Consider the following 12,252-nt stretch of genomic DNA (forward strand, 5'->3'; position numbering starts at 1 on the left):
TAACTACCCCCCACATTTTCCCTCCCATGCACCAGGTTCATTGGCGCTAGATTTTAAGCTAGAAAATACCTAAATATTTTAAAATCCAAACTCGCAACACCACTTTATCGGGCAAATAGAGCCCGTCAGATATCACGTAAACAGCGTGTTTAAAAAAAAATGAGAGTGTCACTTTTGTCCAAAAAATTTCGAATTTTGGCCTTGAGCAGCGACAATCAGAGGTAAGAAAAACACAGTATGACGCAGCTTGAAATAAAGAATCACTATATCAATTTTGAAGTTTGTACTTCAAAGCACGAGCCGAAACGAGGTGAAATGGTTCTAAAAAAAAATTGATTTCGCTGTATCTTTTTATCGCGAAACTAGACAATTTGACAGCAGCGAGTCGGAAAAATAGCAAATATCTCAATTTTCTGCTATCGAAATAAAAATTTAAATAGCACCTGCATATAGAAGAGGGTTTATAGAAATAATGTAGGTCAGAATTTTGTCTATGAAATCGTACGGAATTGTTATTACTGGTTACAAAACGACATACAAGTGGAGGCCATTTTACTTCAAATTCGCAAACATGTAAGCTTACTAAAACAAATCGAGACAAGCAATATCAAGAATGAATATGCACATTCTTTTATTGACTTGTTTGTAATGTCGTCGTAGTTCCCAACAAAATCGCCACTTCCACTGAGAAATTATGGCCGTGTTCCCAAAAATCTTGATGCTCCGGATATTGAAAAAAAATTGAAATGTTTGAAAAGTACATTTCTTTTTGAGCCAAGTGGAAAATTCAAGCATAATAATAACCAGTACACTTTCAGCTTTTAGACGTAGTTTATGCTTTCTCTCTCGATATTTATTTCCAGAAATAGATAATTTTAAAGGGGGCTACATGCAGTCTCATTCTGGATCGATCATTACAAAGTTTAGTATAACCTTAAGGGTGTCAAATTATGTTAATTAGTTTCAAAGCCACTACCAGAGCACCTGCATGCTAAAACTTTTCACGCCAACACAATACACTAATGTTGACATATCCTGCGGTGTGAGGATATTATGCCTGTAGTCTCAACTATTACATGACACAGTAGAAGTATGCCTGTAGTCTCAACTATTACATGACACAGTAGAAACTCAATTAACATCTATTGTTTATTCAACTAATTTATCAACATTAGCATGTATTCTGTGTTTTTATGGAGAACCTATAGTCAACAGTAGAGTGTTTGTTTATTGAATTAGTTTGTAAGTGAAACTTTTGAAGGACAAATTAATCAGGGTTGCCAAACCTGTTGGTAACCCAAATTGGTAACCCAAATGGGTGACTTTTGAACAATTTCACTGAGACTTCCCATATGAACAGATCATGGTTAAGAAAAACACAGCTGCACAGTGGTAAGAGTACGACAAATTTATCCAAAATGGGCTAACAAATAAAAAAGTACAAAAAATGCATAGAAATCTAAAATATCAGATCACCCAGCAGGCCACAGGGGGCCAAGAGGGATATGAATAAAATTGTGTTCATCTGCTCAGTGATGTAGCCAGGACTTTTGCAGGAGGCGGGGGCAGCAAGGTACATTTCAAGGTGGGGGACAAACTTGGATGAAAATGATAAAAAATGAGCTAAAAGGTACAACAAATTTGTCCAAAAGTACCGTAGAAACAAATGCATAAAAATCTTAAATATCAGAGCCGCCAGCACCCCACAGGGGCAAGACTTCTCACAGTGGATATGATATGGTGGCAAGAAGACTTGCTTCGATCATGATCTAATTGCAATTTCAAGCCATTGATTTATATGGAAAATATACTAAATATTATACTTCTAAGTTCTAAATGATAATCTCCTCTCATACCTTTAATCACATTAAATAAAACATTTACATGTACACAAAATATACAAAATTTACCAACCGCGAAAGATTCTGACCGCGAAAGACGGGTGACCGCTAGTTAAACATAATTTGCAAGATCTGGATGTGCTCTATTCATTGAGGTTCATTCCACCATTTTCGACCCATATGGAGATGAAGATTAGAGAAGGCTGGAAAAGGTGCTGTGGCTTTATTTTGGGTACTTTATTAATGCTCTCAAGAAAAGAGCCAATTTAAGAAAATTTGCATAAAAATACTACTTGAGCAAGTATAAGGAGGCTATAGCCAAAACAAATAATGCCTTGTACCTTGGTTATGAAATGAAAGTGCAGAGTCTACTAGTGCCTTACTGATTGTTATTTATTTATACTTTCTTTAAGCAGGGTAATCCCATCAATGAAAACACTGATCTTCCTGGGGGCCCTGCAAGAGCCGTACATTTACAAATTGAAATACAACTTAAATAGTACATGAGGAAAAATATAGGTCTACATACTTGAACATGAAATGATTATGATTACATTATGAACTTATGCTGATGAATTAAATTGGGCTGTCTTGAGTGTCAATGGTGAATTTAGTGTGGCATATTACTACCATTGCTCTCAAAACAGGTAAAATAGCTACATGCTCACATATATTTTCCTATTTTTATTCTATTCAGCTTTTAGATGCAATGAACCAGGATTCAGGGATTCCTTTGACTCAACTGCAAGTAGATGGAGGGATGACTGCTAACAATCTTCTTATGCAACTACAGGCTGATATTCTTAATCTTAAAGTTGGTAAGGATGGATTGAGTTATTGATTTATTGAGTTTGTGAATGAGTAGGTCAGGTGGGTATTATTGAGTGAGTGGTGGGTGTTGGGGTGGGTTGGTGAGTGAGTGGGTGTGTGAGTAGGTGGATGTGTGGGTAGGTGGATGGGTGGGTCATTGGGTGGGTAGGTTAGTGAGTTGGTGGGTGAATTTGAGGGTTCATGGGAAGGTGGATATTTGAATTGGGTGAGTGGAAATGCAAGTTCCAATTGAGAGTGAGCATGGTGGACGACGAGACTTACAGGACTGGAAAGAGGAGAAGAGGAAGACAAAAATGATGACAGAGAGATGACATCACCACCTTTATAAGTACAACAGCTTGGGCATCAGCGGCTAGGAACAGAAGGAGATGGAAAATGCTGGAGGAGGGCTTCACACAGCAGTGGGTGAAACAGCCTGATGAGTGAGTGATGAGCTAGCAAAATGAATGGATGAATTGGTGGATGTGTATATAGACTATAGTTGTTCATGTACATTATGGTTGAGTTGAGTAAGAAAGTTTCCCTCTTAAGGATTTGATCATTTATTGAGATTGTTATTCAAGGCTTGGGTCAAAAATGTGGGGCAAAAATGTTGATAAATGGTCAAATTACTACTTTGCACTCATGAAAGTGCTGCGCCAATTGCATGTCATATGTATTAGTGGTAACATGTGTGCTCAGCATCTGATTAGGTAAATCTTTAGATTATAATCATATTTTAATAAGTTGGTTGAATGCCTTTTCATCATACCACTCTTATTTATTTTATTTTTCATATCATTTTTTTAGTTCGTCCATCAATGCCCGAGACAACAGCTTTGGGTGCTGCCATGGCAGCAGGCCATGCTGTGGGTGTGTGGAGTCTGAAACCAGAAGATCTTACTGCCATTACTACTGATGAATACACTCCTGCCATCAAGGAAGAAGGTATGTCAAGCTGCTTTGATGTAGCGCATTAGTCAGGGGCATGGGAGTAGGTTGTGGGTGTGTGGAGTCTGAAACCAGAAGATCTTACTGCCATTACTACTGATGAATACACTCCTACCATCAAGGAAGAAGGTATGTCAAGCTGCTTTGATGTAGCGCATTAGTCAGGGGCGTGGGAGTAGGTTGTGGGTGTGTGGAGTCTGAAACCAGAAGATCTTACTGCCATTACTACTGATGAATACACTCCTGCCATCAAGGAAGAAGGTATGTCAAGCTGCTTTGATGTAGCGCATTAGTCAGAGGCAGGGGAGTAGGTTGTGGGTGTGTGGAGTCTGAAACCAGAAGATCTTACTGCCATTACTACTGATGAATACACTCCTGCCATCAAGGAAGAAGGTATGTCAAGCTGCTTTGATGTAGCGCATTAGTCAGGGGCAGTGGAGTAGGTTGTGGGTGTGTGGAGTCTAAAATCAGAAGATCTTACTGCCATTACTACTGATGAATACACTCCTGCCATCAAGGAAGAAGGTATGTCAAGCTGCTTTGATGTAGCGCATTAGTCAGGGGCAGGGGAGTAGGTTGTGGGTGTGTGGAGTCTGAAACCAGAAGATCTTACTGCCATTACTACTGATGAATACACTCCTGCTATCAAGGAAGAAGGTATGTCAAGCTGCTTTGATGTAGCGCATTAGTCAGGGGCAGGGGAGTAGGTTGTGGGTGTGTGGAGTCTGAAACCAGAAGATCTTACTGCCATTACTACTGATGAATACACTCCTGCCATCAAGGAAGAAGGTATGTCAAGCTGCTTTGATGTAGCGCATTAGTCAGGGGCAGGGGGAGTAGGTTGTGGGTGTCTGGAGTCTGAAACCAGAAGATCTTACTGCCATTACTACTGATGAATACACTCCTGCCATCAAGGAAGAAGGTATGTCAAGCTGCTTTGATGTAGCGCATTAGTCAGGGGCAGGGGAGTAGGTTGTGGATGTGTGGAGTATGAAACCAGAAGATCTTACTGCCATTACTACTGATGAATACACTCCTGCCATCAAGGAAGAAGGTATGTCAAGCTGCTTTGATGTAGCGCATTAGTCAGGGGCAGGGGAGTAGGTTGTGGGTGTGTGGAGTCTGAAACCAGAAGATCTTACTGCCATTACTACTGATGAATACATTCCTGCCATCAAGGAAGAAGGTATGTCAGCTGCTTTGATGTAGCGCATTAGTCAGGGGCAGGGGAGTAGGTTGTGGGTGTGTGGAGTCTGAAACCAGAAGATCTTACTGCCATTACTACTGATGAATACACTCCTGCCATCAAGGAAGAAGGTATGTCAAGCTGCTTTGATGTAGCGCATTAGTCAGGGGCAGGGCAGTGGAGTAGGTTGTGGGTGTGTGGAGTCTGAAACCAGAAGATCTTACTGCCATTACTACTGATGAATACACTCCTGCCATCAAGGAAGAAGGTATGTCAAGCTGCTTTGATGTAGCGCATTAGTCAGGGGCATGGGAGTAGGTTGTGGGTGTGTGGAGTCTGAAACCAGAAGATCTTACTGCCATTACTACTGATGAATACACTCCTACCATCAAGGAAGAAGGTATGTCAAGCTGCTTTGATGTAGCACATTAGTCAGGGGCATGGGAGTAGGTTGTGGGTGTGTGGAGTCTGAAACCAGAAGATCTTACTGCCATTTCTACTGATGAATACACTCCTGCTATCAAGCAAGAAGGTATGTCAAGCTGCTTTGATGTAGCACATTAGTCAGGGGCAGTAGTAATGGCAGTAAACCAGAAGATCTTACTGCCATTACTACTGATGAATACACTCCTGCCATCAAGGAAGAAGGTATGTCAAGCTGCTTTGATGTAGCGCATTAGTCAGGGGCAGGGGAGTAGGTTGTGGGTGTGTGAGTCTGAAACCAGAAGATCTTACTGCCATTACTACTGATGAATACACTCCTGCCATCAAGGAAGAAGGTATGTGAAGCTGCTTTGATGTAGCGCATTAGTCAGGGGCAGGGGAGTAGGTTGTGGGTGTGTGGAGTCTGAAACCTGAAGATATTACTGCCATCTACTGATGAATACACTCCTGCCATCAAGGAAGACGGTATGTGAAGCTGCTTTGATGTAGCGCATTAGTCAGGGGCAGGGAGTAGGTTGTGGGTGTGTGGAGTCTGAAACCTGAAGATATTACTGCCATCTACTGATGAATACACTCCTGCTATCAAGGAAGAAGGTATGTCAAGCTGCTTTGATGTAGCGCATTAGTCAGGGGCGTGGGAGTAGGTTGTGGGTGTCTGGAGTCTGAAACCAGAAGATCATACTGCCATTACTACTGATGAATACACTCCTGCCATCAAGGAAGAAGGTATGTCAACCTGCTTTGATGTAGCGCATTAGTCAGGGGCAGTGGAGTAGGTTGTGGGTGTGTGGAGTCTGAAACCAGATGATCTTACTGTCATTACTACTGATGAATACACTCCTGCTATCAAGGAAGAAGGTATGTCAAGCTGCTTTGATGTAGCGCATTAGTCAGGGGCATGGGAGTAGGTTGTGGGTGTGTGGAGTCTGAAACCAGAAGATCTTACTGCCATTACTACTGATGAATACACTCCTGCCATCAAGGAAGAAGGTATGTCAAGCTGCTTTGATGTAGCGCATTAGTCAGGGGCAGTGGAGTAGGTTGTGGGTGTGTGGAGTCTGAAACCAGATGATCTTACTGTCATTACTACTGATGAATACACTCCTGCTATCAAGGAAGAAGGTATGTCAAGCTGCTTTGATGTAGCGCATTAGTCAGGGGCATGGGAGTAGGTTGTGGGTGTGTGGAGTCTGAAACCAGAAGATCTTACTGCCATTACTACTGATGAATACACTCCTGCTATCAAGGAAGAAGGTATGTCAAGCTGCTTTGATGTAGCGCATTAGTCAGGGGCAGGGGAGTAGGTTGTGGGTGTGTGGAGTCTGAAACCAGAAGATCTTACTGCCATTACTACTGATGAATACACTCCTGCTATCAAGGAAGAAGGTATGTCAAGCTGCTTTGATGTAGCGCATTAGTCAGGGGCATGGGAGTAGGTTGTGGGTGTGTGGAGTCTGAAACCAGAAGATCTTACTGCCATTACTACTGATGAATACACTCCTGCTATCAAGGAAGAAGGTATGTCAAGCTCCTTTGATGTAGCGCATTATAGTCAGGGGCAGGGGAGTAGGTTGTGGGTGTGTGAGTCTGAAACCAGAAGATCTTACTGCCATTACTACTGATGAATACACTCCTGCTATCAAGGACGAAGGTATGTCAGGCTGCTTTGATGTAGCGCATTAGTCAGGGGCGTGGGAGTAGGTTGTGGGTGTCTGGAGTCTGAAACCAGAAGATCATACTGCCATTACTACTGATGAATACACTCCTGCCATCAAGGAAGAAGGTATGTCAAGCTGCTTTGATGTAGCGCATTAGTCAGGGGCAGTGGAGTAGGTTGTGGGTGTGTGGAGTCTGAAACCAGAAGATCTTACTGCCATTACTACTGATGAATACACTCCTGCTATCAAGGAAGAAGGTATGTCAAGCTGCTTTGATGTAGCGCATTAGTCAGGGGCAGGGGAGTAGGTTGTGGGTGTGTGGAGTCTGAAACCAGAAGATCTTACTGCCATTACTACTGATGAATACACTCCTACCATCAAGGAAGAAGGTATGTCAAGCTGCTTTGATGTAGCGCATTAGTCAGGGGCAGGGGAGTAGGTTGTGGGTGTGTGGAGTCTGAAACCTGAAGATCTTACTGCCATTCCTACTGATGAATACACTCCTACCATCAAGGAAGAAGGTATGTCAAGCTGCTTTGATGTAGCGCATTAGTCAGGGGCAGGGGAGTAGGTTGTGGGTGTGTGGAGTCTGAAACCTGAAGATCTTACTGCCATTCCTACTGATGAATACACTCCTGGCATCAAGGAAGAAGGTATGTGAAGCTGCTTTGATGTAGCGCATTAGTCAGGGGCGTGGGAGTAGGTTGTGGGTGTCTGGAGTCTGAAACCAGAAGATCATACTGCCATTACTACTGATGAATACACTCCTGCCATCAAGGAAGAAGGTATGTCAACCTGCTTTGATGTAGCACATTAGTCAGGGGCAGGGGAGTAGGTTGTGGGTGTGTGGAGTCTGAAACCTGAAGATCTTACTGCCATTACTACTGATGAATACACTCCTGCCATCAAGGAAGAAGGTATGTCAAGCTGCTTTGATGTAGCGCATTAGTCAGGGGCATGGGAGTAGGTTGTCGGTGTGTGGAGTCTGAAATCAGAAGATCTTACTGCCATTACTACTGATGAATACACTCCTGCCATCAAGGAAGAAGGTATGTCAAGCTGCTTTGATGTAGCGCATTAGTCAGGGGCAGGGGAGTAGGTTGTGGGTGTGTGGAGTCTGAAACCAGAAGATCTTACTGCCATTACTACTGATGAATACACTCCTGCCATCAAGGAAGAAGGTATGTCAAGCTGCTTTGATGTAGCGCATTAGTCAGGGGCAGGGGAGTAGGTTGTGGGTGTGTGGAGTCTGACATCAGAAGATCTTACTGCCATTACTACTGATGAATACACTCCTGCCATCAAGGAAGAAGGTATGTCAAGCTGCTTTGATGTAGCGCATTAGTCAGGGCAGGTCAGTGGAGTAGGTTGTGGGTGTGTGGAGTCTGAAACCAGAAGATCTTACTGCCATTACTACTGATGAATACACTCCTGCCATCAAGGAAGAAGGTATGTCAAGCTGCTTTGATGTAGCGCATTAGTCAGGGGCATGGGAGTAGGTTGTGGGTGTGTGGAGTCTGAAACCAGAAGATCTTACTGCCATTACTACTGATGAATACACTCCTACCATCAAGGAAGAAGGTATGTCAAGCTGCTTTGATGTAGCACATTAGTCAGGGGCATGGGAGTAGGTTGTGGGTGTGTGGAGTCTGAAACCAGAAGATCTTACTGCCATTTCTACTGATGAATACACTCCTGCTATCAAGCAAGAAGGTATGTCAAGCTGCTTTGATGTAGCACATTAGTCAGGGGCAGGGGAGTAGGTTGTGGGTGTGTGGAGTCTGAAACCAGAAGATCTTACTGCCATTACTACTGATGAATACACTCCTGCCATCAAGGAAGAAGGTATGTCAAGCTGCTTTGATGTAGCGCATTAGTCAGGGGCAGGGGAGTAGGTTGTGGGTGTGTGGAGTCTGAAACCAGAAGATCTTACTGCCATTACTACTGATGAATACACTCCTGCCATCAAGGAAGAAGGTATGTGAAGCTGCTTTGATGTAGCGCATTAGTCAGGGGCAGGGGAGTAGGTTGTGGGTGTGTGGAGTCTGAAACCTGAAGATATTACTGCCATCTACTGATGAATACACTCCTGCCATCAAGGAAGACGGTATGTGAAGCTGCTTTGATGTAGCGCATTAGTCAGGGGCAGGGGAGTAGGTTGTGGGTGTGTGGAGTCTGAAACCTGAAGATATTACTGCCATCTACTGATGAATACACTCCTGCTATCAAGGAAGAAGGTATGTCAAGCTGCTTTGATGTAGCGCATTAGTCAGGGGCGTGGGAGTAGGTTGTGGGTGTCTGGAGTCTGAAACCAGAAGATCATACTGCCATTACTACTGATGAATACACTCCTGCCATCAAGGAAGAAGGTATGTCAACCTGCTTTGATGTAGCGCATTAGTCAGGGGCAGTGGAGTAGGTTGTGGGTGTGTGGAGTCTGAAACCAGATGATCTTACTGTCATTACTACTGATGAATACACTCCTGCTATCAAGGAAGAAGGTATGTCAAGCTGCTTTGATGTAGCGCATTAGTCAGGGGCATGGGAGTAGGTTGTGGGTGTGTGGAGTCTGAAACCAGAAGATCTTACTGCCATTACTACTGATGAATACACTCCTGCCATCAAGGAAGAAGGTATGTCAAGCTGCTTTGATGTAGCGCATTAGTCAGGGGCAGTGGAGTAGGTTGTGGGTGTGTGGAGTCTGAAACCAGATGATCTTACTGTCATTACTACTGATGAATACACTCCTGCTATCAAGGAAGAAGGTATGTCAAGCTGCTTTGATGTAGCGCATTAGTCAGGGGCATGGGAGTAGGTTGTGGGTGTGTGGAGTCTGAAACCAGAAGATCTTACTGCCATTACTACTGATGAATACACTCTGCTATCAAGGAAGAAGGTATGTCAAGCTGCTTTGATGTAGCGCATTAGTCAGGGGCAGGGGAGTAGGTTGTGGGTGTGTGGAGTCTGAAACCAGAAGATCTTACTGCCATTACTACTGATGAATACACTCCTGCTATCAAGGAAGAAGGTATGTCAAGCTGCTTTGATGTAGCGCATTAGTCAGGGGCATGGGAGTAGGTTGTGGGTGTGTGGAGTCTGAAACCAGAAGATCTTACTGCCATTACTACTGATGAATACACTCCTGCTATCAAGGAAGAAGGTATGTCAAGCTCCTTTGATGTAGCGCATTATAGTCAGGGGCAGGGGAGTAGGTTGTGGGTGTGTGGAGTCTGAAACCAGAAGATCTTACTGCCATTACTACTGATGAATACACTCCTGCTATCAAGGACGAAGGTATGTCAGGCTGCTTTGATGTAGCGCATTAGTCAGGGGCGTGGGAGTAGGTTGTGGGTGTCTGGAGTCTGAAACCAGAAGATCATACTGCCATTACTACTGATGAATACACTCCTGCCATCAAGGAAGAAGGTATGTCAAGCTGCTTTGATGTAGCGCATTAGTCAGGGGCAGTGGAGTAGGTTGTGGGTGTGTGGAGTCTGAAACCAGAAGATCTTACTGCCATTACTACTGATGAATACACTCCTGCTATCAAGGAAGAAGGTATGTCAAGCTGCTTTGATGTAGCGCATTAGTCAGGGGCAGGGGAGTAGGTTGTGGGTGTGTGGAGTCTGAAACCAGAAGATCTTACTGCCATTACTACTGATGAATACACTCCTACCATCAAGGAAGAAGGTATGTCAAGCTGCTTTGATGTAGCGCATTAGTCAGGGGCAGGGGAGTAGGTTGTGGGTGTGTGGAGTCTGAAACCAGAAGATCTTACTGCCATTACTACTGATGAATACACTCCTGCCATCAAGGAAGAAGGTATGTCAAGCTGCTTTGATGTAGCGCATTAGTCAGGGGCAGGGGAGTAGGTTGTGGGTGTGTGGAGTCTGACATCAGAAGATCTTACTGCCATTACTACTGATGAATACACTCCTGCCATCAAGGAAGAAGGTATGTCAAGCTGCTTTGATGTAGCGCATTAGTGAGGGGCAGGGGAGTAGGTTGTGGGTGTGTGGAGTCTGAAACCAGAAGATCTTACTGCCATTACTACTGATGAATACACTCCTGCCATCAAGGAAGAAGGTATGTCAAGCTGCTTTGATGTAGCGCATTAGTCAGGGGCAGGGGAGTAGGTTGTCGGTGTGTGGAGTCTGAAACCAGAAGATCTTACTGCCATTACTACTGATGAATACACTCCTGCTATCAAGGAAGAAGGTATGTCAAGCTGCTTTGATGTAGCGCATTAGTCAGGGGCAGGGGAGTAGGTTGTGGGTGTGTGGAGTCTGAAACCAGAAGATCTTACTGCCATTACTACTGATGAATACACTCCTGCTATCAAGGAAGAAGGTATGTCAAGCTGCTTTGATGTAGCGCATTAGTCAGGGGCAGGGGAGTAGGTTGTGGGCATGTGGAGTCTGAAACCAGAAGATCTTACTGCCATTACTACTGATGAATACACTCCTACCATCAAGGAAGAAGGTATGTCAAGCTGCTTTGATGTAGCGCATTAGTGAGGGGCAGGGGAGTAGGTTGTGGGTGTGTGGAGTCTGAAACCAGAAGATCTTACTGCCATTACTACTGATGAATACACTCCTGTCATCAAGGAAGAAGGTATGTCAAGCTGCTTTGATGTAGCACATTAGTCAGGGGCAGGGGAGTAGGTTGTGGGTGTGTGGAGTCTGAAACCAGAAGATCTTACTGCCATTACTACTGATGAATACACTCCTGTCATCAAGGAAGAAGGTATGTCAAGCTGCTTTGATGTAGCACATTAGTCAGGGGCAGGGGAGTAGGTTGTGGGTGTGTGGAGTCTGAAACCAGATGATCTTACTGTCATTACTACTGATGAATACACTCCTGCTATCAAGGAAGAAGGTATGTCAAGCTGCTTTGATGTAGCGCATTAGTCAGGGGCATGGGAGTAGGTTGTGGGTGTGTGGATTCTGAAACCAGAAGATCTTACTGCCATTACTACTGATGAATACACTCCTGCTATCAAGGAAGAAGGTATGTCAAGCTGCTTTGATGTAGCGCATTAGTCAGGGACAGGGGAGTAGGTTGTGGGTGTGTGGAGTCTGAAACCAGAAGATCTTACTGCCATTACTACTGATGAATACACTCCTGCTATCAAGGACGAAGGTATGTCAAGCTGCTTTGATGTAGCGCATTAGTCAGGGGCAGGGGAGTAGGTTGTGGGTGTGTGGAGTCTGAAACCAGAAGATCTTACTGCCATTACTACTGATGAATACACTCCTGCTATCAAGGAAGAAGGTATGTCAAGCTGCTTTGATGTAGCGCATTAGTCAGGGACAGGGGAGTAGGTTGTGGGTGTGTGGAGTCTGAAACCAGAAGATCTTAC

The 12,252-nt window shown here is 44.1% G+C and overlaps 1 protein-coding gene across 1 annotated transcript in view; it reads left to right on the plus strand.

Annotated features, from left to right (window-relative positions):
• Positions 1 to 12,252, plus strand: part of LOC140170280 (glycerol kinase-like) — a 74,617-nt gene that overhangs the window by 50,642 nt on the left and 11,723 nt on the right. The window contains exons 13-14 of the mRNA XM_072193648.1: positions 2,539 to 2,659; positions 3,462 to 3,599. Of these exons, the coding sequence (XP_072049749.1) occupies positions 2,539 to 2,659; positions 3,462 to 3,599 (259 nt within the window). The remainder of the gene's footprint in view (positions 1 to 2,538; positions 2,660 to 3,461; positions 3,600 to 12,252) is intronic.

Source organism: Amphiura filiformis, chromosome 14 (genome assembly GCF_039555335.1).
Source record: "Amphiura filiformis chromosome 14, Afil_fr2py, whole genome shotgun sequence".
NCBI classification, from domain to species: domain Eukaryota; kingdom Metazoa; phylum Echinodermata; class Ophiuroidea; order Amphilepidida; family Amphiuridae; genus Amphiura; species Amphiura filiformis.